Source organism: Coenobita brevimanus, chromosome 97 (assembly GCF_032717465.1).
Source record: "Coenobita brevimanus isolate Jiangsu-jjx chromosome 97, ASM3271746v2, whole genome shotgun sequence".
NCBI lineage: Eukaryota > Metazoa > Arthropoda > Malacostraca > Decapoda > Coenobitidae > Coenobita > Coenobita brevimanus.
In genome coordinates this window covers 5,105,000-5,124,881 of record NC_137050.1, presented here as the reverse complement: position 1 = coordinate 5,124,881, position 19,882 = coordinate 5,105,000, and the positions used below count along the sequence as shown (strand labels likewise).

The following is a 19,882-nucleotide window of genomic DNA, read 5'->3' as shown; positions in this document are numbered from 1 at the left end:
TGACAAGAGATCGAGCTACCTGGGTGAATGTTTTGAGAAGAAGTGCATCATCAGGGATTTGGCATGTTTCGGATTGACTCAAATGGATACGTTTATGTGAAGCTACAGAATGTGGTGAATATTTTTTGGCGAATCAGATAGAGCCAGGATTCCGGGGGCTTGAATGACAAGTGAATGGAAGCGTGGCCCATTGGACTGGGCAAATGTGGGCTGTCTGGACGTTGCTATTCCTCACTCTGCCTTAGGGTGGGAAAGGAGGTCCGGATGATGATGATGATGAATGTATGTTGAAAATTATTTTGAACATTTCTATCTGTCTATTGTATGTATTGCCAGACGCCTTAATCCCACAAGGGGTGGCAACTAATCGCCTACATGTCACCCTGTCCCCCACCATTTCACTGCCCTGCTCCCAGCTCACACTCCCCTCTCTCATATACCTCTCCACTCCATTCCTCCATCTCATCCTTGATCTCCACCTCACTCTCATACACTCTCCTCATCAGTCTCTCACTCTCCATCCTCCCCACATGGCCAAACCACCTCAGTGTTTCTCCTAATGCTTCCTATCACATCCACACCACAGCGTTCCTTCATTTCCTCATTTGTCCATCTGTCTCTCCATGTGACTCCACATGCTTCTTTCAAATACTGTAACTCATTTCCACTGCTACCACTCTTGACTTCTGTCCCTCCAACAAGGTCCAAGATTCACTTCCATATGTTAGCGTTGGTATCACAATACTGTCATGTAGTAACTTTTTCACTTCCATGCTCACTTCCCTGTTTCATATTACTCCTTTCAAGGAACCAGCAACCATTCTTCCCTGTTGTACACTTTCAAGCACTTCACCCTCTAAACTTCCATCCTTACTCATCACACTACCCAACTACTTAAACGCACTCACATTCTCCATTTCCTTCCCATGCAGCCTCACTGTACATTCACAGACTTCATTTCTCTTGAACACCACAACTTTACTCTTCCCTACATTTACTTTTAGATTCCTTTTCTTACACAGTCTCCCAGACTCATCAGCCAAGCCTTGCAGCTCCCTTTCATCTTTACTTAACAACACAGTATCATCTGCAAAAAACAGTACAGGTAGTTTCCAAACACTGCCTTCTCTCACTAGGGCCGCTTCAACATCCACTGCCCTACCATGTATCTCTTTTATAACCCCATCCATATACAGATTGTACAACCATGGAGACATAACACATCCCTGTTTCAATTCAACCTTCAAATAGAAAAATTGACTCAGTTCACCATCCACGTGCACTGCAGCCTTAGCACCCTCATACATACTCTTCACGGCCTTCAACTACTGTACTTCCCATCTGTTCCATATATTCTTAATACTTTCGATAATCCTTGTCCATTCACCCTGGCATATGTTTTCTCCAAATCCATGAAGGCTGCATATGACTTCTTTTTCGTCTCTAGAAACTTTTCCACTAAAGATCTAAGAATGAATATCTAATCTACACAACCTCCTCCCATCCTAAAGCCTCCCTGTTCTTCTCCAGCTAATTCCTCTGTTATTTCTCTAACGCTGTCAGTAAGTATCCTTCCATATTCATTTCCTATTACACCAAGAAGACAAATGCCCCTATGATTACCACATACTTTTTTTTCCCCTTTTCCTTTGTACAGGGGAATAATTATACCTGACTTCCAATCCTCTGGGACTCTACCTTCCTCCCAGGCCAGTCTGCACATCTTCTACATCCATTCTACTACTATCTCTCCCCCATTCTTCAGCATTCCACCACACACTCCATCAGTTCCTGGGGCTTTCCCCATTTTAAATTTCTTCATTGCTTCCACAACTTCCATCCTATTGATTTCTTCACTCTTCTCACATCCCTCTATCTCTCAGCCATTCCCCAGCCACTTACAGTTGCATTATTTTCATTGTCTATGTTCAACAGTTCTTTCAAGTGTTCTCTCCATCTGCTCACTTTTTCTCCCTTCTCCACTAGTAATCTACCATTTTTATCTTTCACTCCCCAACTAACTTCTTTGGCACCCTGTCTAACTCTCTTTACCCCTTTCCAGAAGATTTTGTTACAGTCCCTCCACTTTACACTCAAATTCCTTCCAAATTCCTCATCCACTCTCTTCTTACTCTCTCTTACTAATCTTTTCACCTCCCTCTTTTCCTTCCTACATATAACTCTGTCTTCCATCTCTCAACTTCTTCCATGCCCCTATTTCTCATCCACTCGCTCTATGTTTTTTGTCTTTTGTGCCACAGCCTCTCTCACCTCTTCATTCCACCATGCTGTTCCCTGCTCCCCCTTTCGTCTTCTCTTCACCCCATAGACCACCCCACATGCTGCACATATTTCTTCTGTGAATATCTTGCACACACCTTCCACATCCCCTATCTGCTCCAATCCATATTTACCCAATCTTTCCTCCACTTCCCTCTTATATTCTGCCATTTTTCCATCCTCTTGCAATCTTTCCACCCTCCTTGTATGAACTACTTCCTCCTGTCCTTCTCTTCTTCTATTTCTCCATTTCATTTGGACCTTGATTCTGACCACGACTAAGTGGTGGTGACAGTGGAACCTTTATTTGCAAGTTTTCTTTTTTTTTACTGAGGACTTCATGAAAAAAGATATGATAAAAAAGGCTACATATCACCAAGACTGTCTGTATGACCATAGAGGGTTGTGGTTTATGCATGGCTATGTTTACAGGTTGGATGTTTTCTGTTCTGTGCCAAGGTATAATGCTCAAGAAGTCTGCACACATGGGGCTGTCTTCCGTGCATTCACTGTGGCAGTCTCTAACTTTCTTCAGGTTTATAGGTGAGTCTTTAGGGTCTACATCCTGAAGATGTCAGAAAAAAAAATGAAATCTCAGTGTTCAAGTTTTTCATCTTTTTCCGTGAATGTTATTCACACATGTATGTGTGTATGTCCAGTAAACCCTCAATACACTGAACCCTCTTTTAATAAATTCTGGTTTTAACAACCACTTTGAGCTGGCTGAATGTTATGTTCATTTCAGGAATTTTGTTTGGTAAAAGATTGGATGCATGGGAAACATCAACCTGAATAAACACACACACACACACACACACACACGGAGAGGTAGGCTTTTTTATACAGCATTTTATTTATTTCTCTCGTATTCAATCTCATCTTAAATATCAGGACCAACTACCTAGCCTCGGGCTCCTCCGCTCCTCGTGGGGCAACGTAGGATTGGCTGATGTATGGATGGATGGATTAGAAATATTTATTTGAATACTATAATTTATTGTTTTAATTATTGTACGAAATTTGTGGATAACCGAAATCGTGTGAAAAAAGTTCGTGTGAATTAAGGGATTGCTTCTGTGGATTTGTGTGCCCAGTGATAAGGTCAGTGCTAGTGTAGGCCTCAGTGCTATGGTTGGTGCAGGTATGGGTCCCAGTGCTAAGGTTGGTGCAGGTATGGGCCGGATTCCCCTCCCCCTAACCTGTTCCTGTCTGACTCAGAGGCTGACCACTAGTGCCTGTAAGCACAGGCTGTCCCCCAGCCTTGGGGGGGGGACGACTTGGACCAACACAGGAAAGAATGAATGTGGGTTGTCATGTATGGTTCAGTCTTGGTTAGGTGACTTTGGGAAGTTGTGTTGACATAACCCCCCTTTTATAATGGGTTTCAATCTCCTGATTTACGATAAAATCGATATATGATAAGGTATAACCTGACGTAACCCCATCGTAAAACGAGTAATGACTGTATATATGTATATGTATATATATATATATATATATATATATATATATATATATGGAGTGTCTATTGTACAGTGATAGAGTGTGCATCTCGCATGCTGGTGGATGCTGGTTCACCTCCCACCATAGTTGTAAAAACTTTGGGAAGCATTCACTGAGCCACTGACCGCTTTGGGGACATAAGGGGTACTGTGGTTGAACCAGTGTCGCATACTGATATGCTTGGACCCAGTCGGCTTAAGACAGGCCGATTACACTTGGTTCACAGACTATACACACATCCAAAGCCACTCCAACATTACAATTACACTCACAAGCACTTCTCACCATACATACAGTCTCTACCAGGCAGCCTAAGCCACTGGGTAGAGTTACATTGGCTGTATCATCCCTGCTTTGGGAGGGATAGGCCGGTCCTGCAGTGGACCTCAATGGGTGATGATGATGATGATAATACAGTATATACTGTATATAGTCTGGGGGAGTGTATTTGTGTGAGTGTATAAAAGTATTTTTTATTGCAGAGGATGGGTCTTCTCACTATGTGGAGAGAAGCACTTAGCAAAGCTGCAGCTAAAGGCTCACCCTCTGGTGAAGAAGGTGAAATTTGTAGCAAATCTTTGCAAGCTAACTTCATCTCAACCCTGCAAAGGAGCCGAGAAAAGAGAAAGTGAAGTGCAGGGAGGCAAGCAAACAGAGAGACAAGAAATCCCTCATGGTGTTAGCCTGTTGGCTGAGCTATTGAACCACATGATTATCACTAAAGATCGCGAATGCTTACTCATCCTAATCTCCATCTTCAAAAATGCATGTGTTCCTTTCTTCAAGTGAGTTTTCATATTGATACTTTAATAGTACAGTACATTTTTTTTTTCCGTGACAGACATGAATCACAAGCCTGTTCTTAGATAAGGCAATTTTCTTTAACTAATTGTTTACAATGATATCATTTTTATTTGTTTCTGGCCATAGTTAGGTTTTATTTTTTTCCCAGCTCAAGAAGGTTTTCTGTGATAAGAGAGATTAAAACAAGCTCATTAAACTTCTCTTTATTGGGGTGATTTTTAGTTGTATTCTTATTACCTCCAGACAGTTTTACACATCAGAGGAAGGACCTTTCAAAATGAAGGTGTATGTCCCTTCACTTGCAGGAATTTTTTAATAGTTCTTGCTTTAAAAGGGTGGACAAGACACTGACAACATCAAGGAAAGATCCTCATGCCATATGAGGCATTTTAGGTGGAGTGATGAAGCAGTGCATTTGCTCAGTTTGGGACAGTTCCTTACTTCACCATTTTTAATACCTGGGTGGTGTCATAAGTAGCTTGATGCTTAAGGGGGCCTCTAAAATTGACAGTTTTTGAGTGAAATAATGTGCTCTTGGCTTAACAGAACACTTCTCTCTCTCTCTCTCTCTCTCTCTCTCTCTCTCTCTCAGAAATATTAAAATTGTTATAGTAAGTCTCGCCCCATCTTTATTTTGGAAAGATAGTCAGCATCATAAGTAAGTTTCCAGTTTATCTTATTTCAGGTACCGTAAAACACCGTAACTTCGGACAGCGCCCAAACTTCGGACATTTTGCGAAAAAATGTAATAATTCAAGTTTACTGGAAAAGAGTGTGATATTTGCAAAAAATAATGATATGGGTAGGTACGGTAATCTTTAAAGATTATTATGTATAAGTCCTATTAAACTAGCTTGAATATGTGTGGGTGAAAAAAAGTTTATGAATCAAATGGAAAAAAAAACGACAATTTCTAACCCTGCAAAACTTTGTTCACACAGAACAGTTTCATTTGTAAGAACGTGATTAGTACGATTATATGTGGAAATGTGTTGTAAGTACTGGGCAGTAAACTGTTTTAAATTATATACCTGCATAATCTTGCTATGACTGTTTTAATGAATATCTCTGTATTTTTCAGAAAAAATTCCTAAATTCGGACAGACAAATTACTGGAAAAATACAAACTAAAGGTGTGTGTGTGTGTGTGTGTGTGTGTGTGTGTGTGTGTGTGTGTGTGTGTGTGTTTTACAAGCACAGGCCTATTAGGAAAGTGTGTGTGTGTGTGTGTGTGTTTTACAAGCACAGGCCTATTAGGAAAGTGTGTGTGTGTGTGTGGTGTGTTTGTGTGTGTGTATGTATGTATGTATGTATGTATGTATGTGTGTGTGTGTTTAAGACCAAAGTGTGTAGCTTGTTAATACATTCCATAGTGCTGTCATAACATGTGCCTGTGTGTGCGTGTGTCTGTTGATTTGTGTGCATGTTAGTGGGGGTGTGGGTGTCATCAGAACCAGTAAGAAGTGTTTAACATCATATTATGTTATTTCAGTATGCATTTGTTGAGTCAGTGAGGTAGCTACTTGATAATTACGTGAAGTTTTGTTTAGGAAAAAGAAGTCAGTTCCCTTTACAGTTTGGAATGTATGCAATGCATTTTTATATATTTTTTTCGTCTGAAAAAGTTTCTTAAGAGTTCTTCATTATATTTATGGCCAGAATACCTCACTACAGTGTGATATGATGCATCTTAATGTGATTTCAAATTATGAGCTCAAAAATGAAGATATTTTTGGATATTTCTCTTTATATTTGTATAACATGGGCCACGAGTGCACAATATTTTTTTTTAGATTTTTTTAAAAACTTCTAAAGTGTCTGAAGTTTGGCCAGTGTGTCCAGAGACAGGTGCTATTGACCTTTCTCATGTTTAAAGGGCAAATACTTGCATGTCCGAAGTTTGGAAGAGCTGTCCGAAGTTAGGAAATTTGTTCCTAACTTCGGACACTTGAAAATGAAAAATAAACACACGAGTTTAGCGTGGCTAATTTTTTTTATTATATGGACTCAGTAGGTACTATCCCTGGCTACCACAGGACACCAACAGGGATAAAACTGCACCATTTTACACAGAGTTATTTATTAAAGCACGTGAAAAGTGTCCGAAGTTAGGGTGTTTTACGGTACAGTTTTCATTATAATGTAATTGTTTGATGAATACTACTTTTTTTTTTTTTTTTTTTTTTTTTTTTTTTAGCATGGAACTATTTTTCATCATAATACTTGGTAAGCTTTCATTTATTTCTTTACATCTGTGTTCTCATAATAGTTATGAATGAATTATTATAGTAATTCTTGAATGTTAATAGTTATCAGTGAATTATTATAGTAATTCTTGAATGTTAATAGTTATGAATGAATTATTATAGTAATTCTTGAATGTACTTCAGTCCAAGTATCAGATCATTATTCTTTATAAAATCATCATTGTACCATTATGTATTGTTTGGGCTGCATTACTGCTTTCCTAAATTTTTCCAAGGTAAAAATATTTTCCCTTACGAGTATACATACTTCAGTAAGCCTCGTTTTCATGTCACACAGGTATCTAGAGGACTGGCTATACCGGGGTGTGTGCCAGGATCCTGGGAGAGAGTTTATGGTGGAGATGGATGGGGAAGCACTTCTGAGGCGAGACAGAGAGTATTGGACACGGGGCTACACCCTGCGCATTAACTACACTCCCTCAAAGCCAGCTACCATGATACCCAGAAGTTCTTCCTTCTGTGATCCTCTGCCTCCTCTCCTGAAGGAAGTGCTGGTTGAGGCCTTTACATGTGGCAAGGCTCTTAACCTCCTACGCCTGTGCTCTAATAAGGTATAACTTATGGCCATATTATTAAAACTGAAAGTGAGAAATTGTGAGTCAGCCTTAAGATTTTAACACTGATTTATGGAAAACCTAAGGTTGTTGGATGTGATCAAACCATATCCCAAATTTCAGAGTGTAATGAACAACAGTACTAAAAGATATGTTCTATCATCCCTGCATGCATCAGAAAATTCAGTAACAGATTTGGGGGCTTGTCCATGCAATTGTGTATCCACTCTTAATAATATAGCCCTTAGAGAAGAAACTCATTAGTAGTAGTAGTTGTTCCCTAAGCAGTCTGGCCGAACAGCCCCAAGTCCCTAAGGAAGGCCATGGCAGAGACCGGGCTTTCCCACAGAGCTCTTAAGGAGTGTATGTTTTGTTGGCACAAGCGATTGTGTGCAATGCAGTCTTCCATAATGTGCTTAATAGAATGGGGTGCTTTGTTGCATCCTGGACAGGCATCAGCAACTAAGTCATCCAGCCTCTTCTGTCAAGAGGGCCTCTCAGTGTGATGTACTTGTGAATGGAGAGAGAATTAATGCCTCATTGAAATAATATGGCCCTTAGAGGAGGTAACTTTCAGTGTGATGTGCTGATGATTGGCGAGAAACTTTAATTGACAAAAGACTTAGTGCCTCAGTGAAATAATAGATGAGAGAGAGAAATGTGCAAAGGAAGTAGGGGGTAAGTTTCATAGGGAATGAAGGTTGTTGGTAATATGAAAGTCTTGATGTCAAACAGAGGTCTAAGTATGCAGACTGCGGGAAGATTGAGGGAAGGTATGTTAGTGTTCACAGTAATGTATTTGTGAGTCTTTTAGGGGACATGAGAGGGAAAGGTCCTTAGAAAGTGCAATGGAAATTGGGTTATTAAGGTATGTATTAGGAGAGTAGAGTGGTTAGGATAAGAAACAATGTGTTTATTATAAAGTGTCAAGTAAGGAAGTCTGTTAGAAGAAAGTGTGCTTAGATGGAAAAGGTCATATGACAAGAATGGTTGTAGACAGGATGGTGAAAAGGAAATATGAAAGTAACTTTAAAGGGAGAAGAAATGCTTGACCAAGAGAAAGGTGGATGGATATGGTAAATGAGTGTGTTAGAATGCAAGGTATGTAAGATAATGAAACTAGGAAATTGAGAAAGGATTGAGTTAGTTGGATAAATTATCCCGTGGGTGACTCTACACTGAGTGACAAGCCAAATGGTTTCCTGTACACCAGGAAACCATATACTGTGCTGGGTGGTAACCATATAACCAACTTTTGGTGCCTGGTGGTTTAGTGGGTAAATATTGTGCTCCAATTGGATTGAGCCGGTGAAGGTTTTTATCCAAGGGGTGGTTGGGGTTTATTGCTCACGTAATGCCACTCAGGGATGAGTGAGGTTGGTCACTCTCATCTTAAATGTCAGGACCAACTGCCTAGCCCCGGGCTCTTATGCTCCTCATGGGGCAACGTAGGATTGGATGATGGATGGATAAATTATGTATGGTACTTAGGTTCATACGACCAGAGCTTGGCACCCTGTTTTTAACTTGATTATTGACAAAGTTGACTCTCTCTGACAGGTCTTTGCGAAACACATCTGTAGAAAAAATAACTGAAAAAAAAAAATGTAGAGATGGTTAGGCTAGTGAGGTGGAGCCAGGATTTCAGAGGCTGAAATGGGCAGGCTGTCATCCCTCATCCAAATCTTCTCACTCCTTGCTTTCTGGATCCTACCTCATGGCATCCATGTGAAAAAAGACTTGGATGATCAGTAAAATTGTCCGGCATTAGTGAGAAAAAACCTCTGAAGGCTGCCCAGTAGTGAGTAAAATTGTCCAGTTTTAGCTCTGATAACATTGTATAGATAAAGCATCTTCCAAGGTAACTGGGTTCACAGCATTTCCACTTCAATATTTCTGTGAGAAAGAATTTGCACTAATCCAGCAGATGTGTTATTTGTTGATTACTTCATTGTGAATGAAAAGTCTTGGTACTGAGTGGAAATATGTAGGAAAGACAGGAAAAAGAATTCCTTAATTTTCCAGCAGTTATATCTAGTGCGGTTTGTTGCAGCACCATCTGGTGGAGGGAGGTCAGTGGAATCACCCAAGGCTGCAGTTGTGTACGTCCAGAGCTGCAGTGGAATATATGCGCACCCAGTGTCTTGCTTATGCTGCACGCTTGGATCATCTAGCAGCTCAGTATCAGGTCAGTGTTAACCATTTCTTGAACTTACTGATTTTGATATTAGGATAATAAATGTTAATCATGTATACATGCATTCATAGCCATAATAAAGATATATTTCCACTAGCAATAGATGTGCGAAGTACAGTCATCCTTTAACATTCACGGTTCTGAATATCCGTGGATGGCTACAGAAAAAAAAAAAAAAAAAAAATTATATCATTGAACTCTGCTGACACTGTAACATTATCCCAGGCACAGTTCATGGCGGTTTTAGTAATGACATTATCCAGTGAATGAAATACACTGTAACACTCTTCCTTTTGGCCACTTCATTTATTAATGTCATTAATTCATCAGGGAAAAAGTTAGGATGGGCTGGGATTACCTGTACAGTATTTCTTTTCCTCCATTTTCTCCCTTGCACTCTTCGTGGTGTGAAGGGCTTTGTTTTGATTACCAGCTGATACAAGGGGAAAGTTCTGTGGCTGGTTGGTCATACCAAAGCTTTGTGTGTAAGAGCCTCAATCATTGGGCAGTCAAAAATCACCAAGGAGAGGTAAAGTGAAAATGTTAATTCTTTTTATTGCATTATTAGCCATTTTATTTTTATTGCTTTATTTGTCATTTTTGTTGTTTGCAAAAATGTACATAAAGATTATCTTTAGTTACAGCAAATATTTATTTTTGTTATTGTCAGCAGTGCTGAATCCTCTCAACTCACCACCATTACCAAGGAGAAGTAAAGTGAAGATGTTAAATCTTTTTATAGCTTTATTAGCCATTTGATTTTTATAGCCGTATTTGCCATTTTTATTGTTTGTAAAAATATAAATAGAGATTATCTTTAGTTACAACAAATATTTATTTTTGTTACTGTCAGTAGTGCTGAATCCTCTCAACCCGCCACCTCCCCTGCTTCATCTCCTGTTGTGGAATGCAGTGACGTGGAAATTTTAACTGTGTTTATAGCTTTTCTTGCCCCTGTTACTGTACTATTGTTTGTAAAGATGTACAGTACATAGGAAATGGGGGTTGCTGCTACAGTACTCACGGAACATTAGTTTTTTGTTGTCAGCAGTCTCAATGATGGGGAGGCTGGAGGAGGGAGCTGGGATGAGTACAGTAGTCAGACAAGGCCATGCAGGAGTACATTATTCATTATTTTTAACTTTTAGTGTTCTTGTATTAAAAAAAGTGGTTTTTTAGTGTTCTTGTATTAAATAAAGTGGTTTTTTAGTGTTCTTGTATTAAATAAAGTGGTTGTAAACATGCGCATAGGGTTTTTCATTAGTTATATAAGGAAATGGAGGGTTTTTAAGAGGGAACAGCAGTTTTTTGCTGATTTTTAACATTCATGGGTGTCTCTGTTACCTAACTCCCACGAATGTTAAGGGATGACTGTATAGCCAGTTTTCTGGCATACTGTATTTGATAATCTGGCAACCTTTGTTCGAAGGATGCTAAATTAAAAAACTGTACAGTACCTGCTGTAAAATATATCTTTATATATCTGTTGGGCTTTGTAACCTTATATATATATGTACTGTATGTGTAAACTGTCTGTGTGTGTGTGTGTGTGTGTATATATATATATGTATATATATATATATATATATATATATATATATATATATATATATATACACTCAGTCTTCGTAAATCTGGGTCTGGACCACTGCCGCGATTTACAAATTCCGTGGTTTATAAATAATAATTCTTATGTGAAAAATGAATTTGGGTCTGGACTTTGGCCAACCAACCCCCACAGCACCCTACCTACACCTATCTAGGCACCATCAAATACAAACATACAAATTTAGGAATATTCAGTGCACATATTTAATAGAAATAAGCAATGTTAAGGGATCTCACCTTAACCCTTTAACCGCAGGTGTCATCCCAGAATGACATTGCAAAAACTGGACCAAACCGCTGGTGTCATTCTCGAATGTTTGCGAATATTTTGAATATCGCGCGTTTTTCCCGTGCACCAATTGTTTCAAGGGAGAGTAGCTATTAAGTTCTTTCACTCCAGCCAACTTCCACCTCCCTCCTCCCACCTCCCACCCTGCGGGCACCCCACCCCACCCCTGACCAAACACGCATCAGTATCTGTCCAGCCGTGTGAGTGACAACACCGCTGATGTGGCAGTGAAATGCGGGCAATTACAGTGCTTTTTACCTGCCTCAGTGAACACAGAGTAATCGTATGTGCAGTGTTCATATATGTTTATAGTATTATTATCAGAATGAGGTTGGCATTTGGTAATGGTGTGTGAGCGAAAAATAGTGATTTTAGATCGCTCACTTCTAATGGCACTGCCCATCCAGTGATAGTCAATGAAATCATGAAACCTACATCATTGCAAAGCTGAAGGTTAGTACTTTCTAATGGTACCTTATTTTTCGCTCTAGATTTATTCTGTGCAGAGTTATAAAGGTTTAAAGTTTGTTTACATTTTGGATGGAACCCCCGTGGGGGGGGGGGCAGTCGAGTCAAAACAATGCCTGCCGTTAAAGGGTTAATCCTATGATGATATTGCTTAAGTGAATGGAGTGGGGTGGTGTTGGGAAGAACTTAGAAGCTCTCAGCATGAGGTGGGAGTGCTCCCTTTTCAACACGACAAATGAGCTCCAAATGTTGACTGTATGACAACGGCTGCTGCTTCTTGATGCCATACTGCTTAGAGAGCTTCATCGGGGGTTCGGGAGGGGCCATGGAAGGTAGGAGGTGGGGGGGAAGGCGCACAAAAAAAGGCAGGTAGCTCTCATACTCCACGGTGATGGACTGTAGTGTGCAGACTGGCGGGAAGAACAACAACAATGTGGCGGCATTAGTATGCACACTTGCCACCAGGGACGGGTGGTGATTGGTTGTTGGGTCGCGATTTTCAAATTGAATGCCATAGTTTACGATTCTCCTTGGAAAAGGCCCACTTTGGTGCCTAGGTCCACAAATTTCATGACTTAATAGCGATTTAAGGGTGCCGGCAATCTGACAGCCACTTAGCCGTGATTTATAAACACGTGATTTACGAGGACTGAGTGTATGTATATATATATATATATATATATATATATATGTACACCAGGAAACTATTTACTACGCTGGGTGGTAACCATAAAACCAAATTTTGGCACCTGGTAGTTTAGTGGGTAATTATTGTGCCCCAATCAGATTGAGCCGGTGAAGGTTTATATCCAAGGGATGGTTGGGGTTTACTGCTCATGTAATGCCACTCAGGGATGAGTGAGGTTGGTCACCCTCATCTTAAATGTCAGGACCAACTGCCTAGCCCCGGGCTCCTACGCTTCTCATGGGGCAACGTAGGATTGGATGATGGATGAATGGATATATATATACCTGTATATATACATATATATATATATATATATATATATATATATATATATTCATCCATCCATCCATCATCCAATCCTTCGTTGCCCCATGAGGAACGTAGAAGCCCGGGGCTAGGCAGTTGGTCCTGACATTTAAGATGAGAGCAACCAATCTCACTCATCCCCGAGTGGCATTACCTGAGCAATAAACCCCAATCACCCGTTGGATATAAACCTTCACTGGCTCAATCCAACTGTAGCACAATAAGTACCCACTAAACCACCAGGCGCCAAAATTTGGTTATATGGTTACCACCCAGCGTAGTAAATAGTTTCCTGGTGTACAGGAAACCATTTGGCTTATCACTCAGCGTAATTCATATATATACAGTATATATATATATATATAACGGCCATGCCACGTTGAGTACACCGCTTCCCGTCCGATAAGCGAAGTTAAGCAACGTTGGGTCTGGTTAGTACTTGGATGGGTGACCTCCTGGGAACACCAGATGCTGTTGGCATAACTCCCTACGTGTCAAGTGGGGTTGGTGGAGGATTAGTGCCCCTTCCTGTAAAACAATTAACTCTAAGCCCTTGACCACCCCGTTTGGGATACATGGCGTCTGGCAATGGATGGATGGATGGATATATATATATATATAAAATAACAGAACAGAGGAAGGACAAGCAAATGAATTACAAAAAATCCATACACCAGAGTACTGGTGTCCTCCATTTAAAAAAAAGAAAAAATCTAACAGTTGTACTTGAACAGTTGTACGTTAAGTTTTGGGGGAAACAACTCTGGGGAAGCGAGTTCCAAAGATATGCAGTTCAGGGAATAAAAGATTTCTGATAGGCGGAAGTTCTGCAACATGGCAGTGTGACATTGCAGACATGAGTGCTACCAGATGCCCATGTAGTACAGGGGAAGACATGGAGAGGTGGAACAGTGGATGCAACTTCATCTGAGCATTTGCCATAAAAGTGTCTGTAAAATAAAGCAAGGGAGGCAACATTCCTTCTTACCTGTAGGGAAGATAGTTTATTTGTAATAGCAGGGTTATTAATAATTCTAACAGCTTTGTTCTGAATTTTGTTTGGTTGTTTTAGTGCAACCTCCTCACATCTATTCCACAAGAGTATACAGTATATACAGTACTGTGTGTGTGTGTGTGTGTGTGATCTTTTTTTGTATAATTTATAAGGAAAGATCTGCACCTGTATTTCATATTTGCTCCCCAACAGATCACAGCCCAGCAAAAAGCAGAGAGGGACAAGGAGGAGAAATACCAACTGATGTTGCTGTCTGCTAAGAAATACTCTTTTGCCATCAAAGCTATTGAAAGTAAGTGTTTTTAATTTATGTGATGATCTTTAGTTAACTCATATTCATCCAGCCATCATTTAAGCCAGTATTGCCCGATCAGGAGCAAAGGGGCCTGGGGCTAGAGTAATCAGTCCAGACACTGCAGGTGAGAGTGACCAGTTACTTGCACCTTGACAGTAGTACATGAAGAATAAGCTCCAACCATCCCTTGAAATGAGACGCCTATGAGCCATATTCGGTTAGAGTGCCTTACTGGACAACCTGACATTTTAAAATTTTATGAGGACAATGGGGATAATTCATTACATCAGTTAAGCATGAAAGTCCACTCATAATATCTATGTGTGCATCAAAGAACTGTCCTAGGAAGTTGCAAGTACCCAAGTGTGATGGTTATTATGATAAAACTGTACATTTGCAATATTCTTTATTGTTACAGGTATTTGTGTTGGGTAGGGGTACCTTCCATCCACTCCTACAACCTACAGGGTCTTCTACATTGAACAAGCAGTAGGGTTACTTTTAACCCAGGAATTCATTTACCACTTTTGGTGGTAACTGTATAACCAGTAAATGGTTGCTTGGTGGTCTAGTGGATGACATCTGTTCAGTTGGATGTATCCCATATAGGTTTAAATCCAAGGGGGTGGTTTGGTTTTGCTCTGCTTAGGGTAGAGCAACATTCCTGATGGTACGGTAGTGGATTGGATGATAGATGGATACAGGAATAATGATTTTTTGCTCCTTGAGGTTGTTAATAACACTTCTTAAGATGAATACTGCATACCTCTGTCTTGCACAGTGCAGTGGAATGGGGAGATTTCAAATGATTCAGTCAGATATGAAGTGGGAGAACTATCCAGCCTGAATATCACCTAGAATGCTCAGCAGTGTCAAGTTTTCGGACGTGCAGGTAGGTGTTGATTTCATCCATCCATCATCCAATCCTACGTTGCCCCATTAATAGCACCTCTTAAGATTACTGAATACCTCCGTCCTGCACAGTGAAGTGGAATGGGGAATCTTTAAATGATTCAGCCAGATATGAAGTGGGAGAACTATCCAGCATAAGTATCACCTAGAATGCTCAGCAGTGTCAAGATTGCGGACGTGCAGGTAGGTGTTGATTTCATCCATCCATCCATCCATCATCCAATCCTATGTTGCCCCATGCAGAGCGTAGGAGCCCGGGGCTAGGCAGTTGGTCCTGACATTTAAGATGAGAGTGACCAGCCTCACTCATCCCTGAATGGCATTACATGAGCAGTAAACCACAATCACCCCTTGGATAAAACCTTCACCGGCTCAATCCGTTTGGAGCACAATTATTACCCACTAAACCACCAGGCGCCAAAATTTGTTTATACGGTTACCACGCAGCATAGTAAATAGTATCCTGGTGTACAGGAAACCATTTGGCTTGTCACTCAGTGTAGAGTCACTCACAGGCAGAAGAAGAGGAGAGAAAGAAGGAACAAAAGACAGAAGAGGATGGAAGGAAAGAAGGATGGAGGAGAGGAAAGGGCAGACACCCGAGAGCAGCACTACATCAAGTGAGTGGATGGTGAGTGCCCCCATCTACCATTGTATTTCTGTAATTATTTATATGTCTTTGTGGTAGATGGGGGTGCATATCATCCACTCACTCAGTGTAGGGATACCTTATGGTCTCTACACTGAGTGACAAGCCATATGGTTCCTGTACCTAGGAAACCATTTACTACACTGGGCGGTAACTATATAACTGGGGTTTTTGATTTGGTTAAATGTCCCCCAGAATTCCTTATCTGAAATCACTTAATCATGGCAGATGTTTCGGAGAACCTCGGAGGGCAAAACCAAATGGGCAAATTTGCATGGCTATGCATAATGTGAGAGGTGTGAATGAGGAAAGCAAGAGGGTGGAAGAAGTGTTCAAGAGTGTGAAATATGCCGTGATGGCTTAGTGTGAAGCAAAGATGAATGGGTGTGAAGTAGAGTGCGAGGATGTGATATGTGTAAGATCTGGCATGAATGGGCGAGGAAGATGAAAGGAAGGAGTTGCTTGGTTGATGAATGAGGTGTGGCAGAGTAGGATGAGAGATTACAATTGTGTCACCTCGAGCTGTATGTATATCAAGTTCAAGTTTGAGAAGATGAAAGTGGTAGTGATTTTAGCATATGCACTGTGTCATGACAGGAGTGAGACAGAGAAAAACAGGTTTTAGAATGAGCTTGATGAAGCAATGGGAGAAATGCTCAGGAGCTATAAAGTGATCGTAATGGGAGATACGAATGGAAGAGTAGGCATTGGTCTTGAGGATGACAAAATGGATTGTAATGGAGTACCATGAGAAAATAATAAAAGGGAAGTGATAGCAGAGCCGGATATGTTTCAGGAAAGGAGGTTGCGCATTTGTAACTCATATTTCAAACACAAAGATGCACATAAATATACATGGTATAGAGGGAACAGGGATCATTTTGAAAGGAGCCTGATTGATTACATGCTCTTAAAGAGTTCGATGCTGGGAATGGTTGCTGATGCGAGGACGATAGACATCTGTCAGATCATATGATGGTGGTATGCAAGATCAAGCTGAGAGGAGTGAGGTGGACCAGGAGAAAGAGAGGAGCATTCGGAGAGAAAGGCTGAAAGTCAAGAAGCTAAGGGTCAAAGAAATGGCATAAGAATACAGGACCAGAGTAGGGGAGGAGTTAGAATCAGTGAAGTGGAATGAAATGGCTGTGGATAGCTTGTGGAATGCATATAGTGATTGCTTAGTTAGGAATGTTAAAGCGGTGTGTGGTGTGGCAAGAGTAACAACAGCAAAGAGAGGTAGGGCATAGTGGGATGAAGAGGTTAAGAGAGCAGTGGAGGAAAAGAGGAAGAAGTGGCTAGAGTGGTTACAGAAAAGGGTTCAATTGAAATAAGAACTGAATATATTGAGAGCAAGAAGCATGTTAAGAGACTAGTGAAGAGGAAAAAGAAGTGTTCAAGAGTGTGAAATATGCCGTGATGGCTTAGTGTGAAGCAAAGATGAATGGGTGTGAAGTAGAGTGCGAGGATGTGATATGTGTAAGATCTGGCATGAATGGGCGAGGAAGATGAAAGGAAGGAGTTGCTTGGTTGATGAATGAGGTGTGGCAGAGTAGGATGAGAGATTACAATTGTGTCACCTCGAGCTGTATGTATATCAAGTTCAAGTTTGAGAAGATGAAAGTGGTAGTGATTTTAGCATATGCACTGTGTCATGACAGGAGTGAGACAGAGAAAAACAGGTTTTAGAATGAGCTTGATGAAGCAATGGGAGAAATGCTCAGGAGCTATAAAGTGATCGTAATGGGAGATACGAATGGAAGAGTAGGCATTGGTCTTGAGGATGACAAAATGGATTGTAATGGAGTACCATGAGAAAATAATAAAAGGGAAGTGATAGCAGAGCCGGATATGTTTCAGGAAAGGAGGTTGCGCATTTGTAACTCATATTTCAAACACAAAGATGCACATAAATATACATGGTATAGAGGGAACAGGGATCATTTTGAAAGGAGCCTGATTGATTACATGCTCTTAAAGAGTTCGATGCTGGGAATGGTTGCTGATGCGAGGACGATAGACATCTGTCAGATCATATGATGGTGGTATGCAAGATCAAGCTGAGAGGAGTGAGGTGGACCAGGAGAAAGAGAGGAGCATTCGGAGAGAAAGGCTGAAAGTCAAGAAGCTAAGGGTCAAAGAAATGGCATAAGAATACAGGACCAGAGTAGGGGAGGAGTTAGAATCAGTGAAGTGGAATGAAATGGCTGTGGATAGCTTGTGGAATGCATATAGTGATTGCTTAGTTAGGAATGTTAAAGCGGTGTGTGGTGTGGCAAGAGTAACAACAGCAAAGAGAGGTAGGGCATAGTGGGATGAAGAGGTTAAGAGAGCAGTGGAGGAAAAGAGGAAGAAGTGGCTAGAGTGGTTACAGAAAAGGGTTCAATTGAAATAAGAACTGAATATATTGAGAGCAAGAAGCATGTTAAGAGACTAGTGAAGAGGAAAAAGAAGTTTTTTTTTTTTTTTTTTTTGACCACTCTGGGCATAGGCTTCACAGCCTACTTTCAAGGCCCAGTAGTCCTCCTACGTACCGTACATCTCTACATGATGATTTAGCAGGAAAAATGAATGCAAATTACTCTGAAAATAGGAAGCTATTCTGGAAGGTGCAGAAATGTAGAAGTGAAAGTGGAAAGAAATGTGAAAGTGTGAAGGATTTAATTGGTAGATTATTAACCCATGGGGATGAAGTAAGAACCAGATGGAAAGAATATTTTGAAAGCCTGATAAATGGAAATAGAGAGAGCAGAGCAGCTGTAAAATTGGTTTTGGGGGTGTTCAGAGACGGAGTGCTGTGCCAGGAAACCTGACACTTGCACAGGTGAAGAATGCTGTGAAGTGGCTGAGAAATGGGAAACAGCTGTGGCTAATGAGGTTTATGCAGAGATGATTAAGTGTAGTGGAGGGAGTGGAATGAAGTGCTTGTTAGATATATGCAAGAAGGCATGGATGAGTGAATCTGTGCCTGCAGAGTGGAAAAAGGCTGTAATTGTACTCCTGTACAAAAATAAAGGTGAGCGAAGTGAATGCAAGAATTATCGTGGCATAAGTCTATTGAGTGTTTTAGGGAAGGTATATGGAAGACTTATTATAGAGCAAGTAAGCGAGATATCAGAAGTCCCAGTGAGTGATGAACAGGGTGGCTTTAGGAGTGGCAGAGGATGTGTGGATCAAATATGTGCAGTGAGTCAGATAGTGGAGAAGGCTTGTTAGAAAGACAATAAGGTGTTTATGGCATTTTTGGATCTGGAAAATGCATATGACAAAGTAGACAGAGAAGGATTGTGGAAGGTTTTGCGTATGTACAGTGTAGATGCTAAGCTGTTAGGTGCCGTCAAGAACTTTTATGATGGTAGTGAGGTATGTGTAAGGGTAAATGGGCATCTGAGTGAATGGTTCATGATCAGTGTGGGCATGCGACAAGGTTGTGCAATGTCCCTATGGTTCAGCATATATATAGATTGGGTGATGAGAGAAGCAAAAACACGTGTAATGGAGAGAGGGATGGCATTGGTAATAAATGGTGATGGATAGAATATCTCAAATTTGTTGTATGCTGATGATGCAGTGCTGCTTGCAAATGCCTGGCAAGAGCTTGGTAGACTAGTGCAGAGTTTTGCTGATGTCTGTGAGCATTGTGCCTTGAGAGTAAACGTAGAAAAGAGTGAAGTGATGGTAATCGAGAGAGAAGGTGACTCCCAGTGTGATGTTACAGTGAATGGAGAGAGACTGGAATTGATGTGAGAGTTCAGATAACCTGGGTACAGTGACAGAAAAGAGAGGAATATGTGCAAAAGAAGTGGAAAGTAGAGTGACATTAGGAAGGAATGTGGCTAGTGCTATTAAAGCCTTGATAAGAAACACAGGCTCTAGTGTTGCAGCTGCAGGAGTCTTTCATGAAGGAGTGTTAGTGCCAACTTTAACATATGGATGTGAGACTATGGTGTGGCATGAAAATGAAAAGTCAGGAGTGAGAGAAGTGGAGATGGGACTGCTGAGGAATATATGTGGAGTACAGAGAGTGGGTAGGATGTGAAGTACAGTGGA

The 19,882-nt window shown here is 40.7% G+C and overlaps 1 protein-coding gene and 1 non-coding gene across 2 annotated transcripts in view; both read left to right on the top strand.

Moving 5' to 3' along the window:
- LOC145413786 (gamma-tubulin complex component 6-like) overlaps positions 1-19,882 on the top strand; it is an 85,094-nt gene that overhangs the window by 18,250 nt on the left and 46,962 nt on the right. Inside the window, exons 9-13 of the mRNA XM_080283440.1 lie at positions 2,713-2,823; positions 4,266-4,568; positions 7,132-7,405; positions 9,462-9,596; positions 14,172-14,271. Of these exons, the coding sequence (XP_080139566.1) occupies positions 2,713-2,823; positions 4,266-4,568; positions 7,132-7,405; positions 9,462-9,596; positions 14,172-14,271 (923 nt within the window). The remainder of the gene's footprint in view (positions 1-2,712; positions 2,824-4,265; positions 4,569-7,131; positions 7,406-9,461; positions 9,597-14,171; positions 14,272-19,882) is intronic.
- On the top strand, positions 13,326-13,444 carry LOC145413924 (5S ribosomal RNA). Its single transcript, XR_013899801.1, has one exon. It is a non-coding gene; the product is annotated as a 5S ribosomal RNA (ribosomal RNA).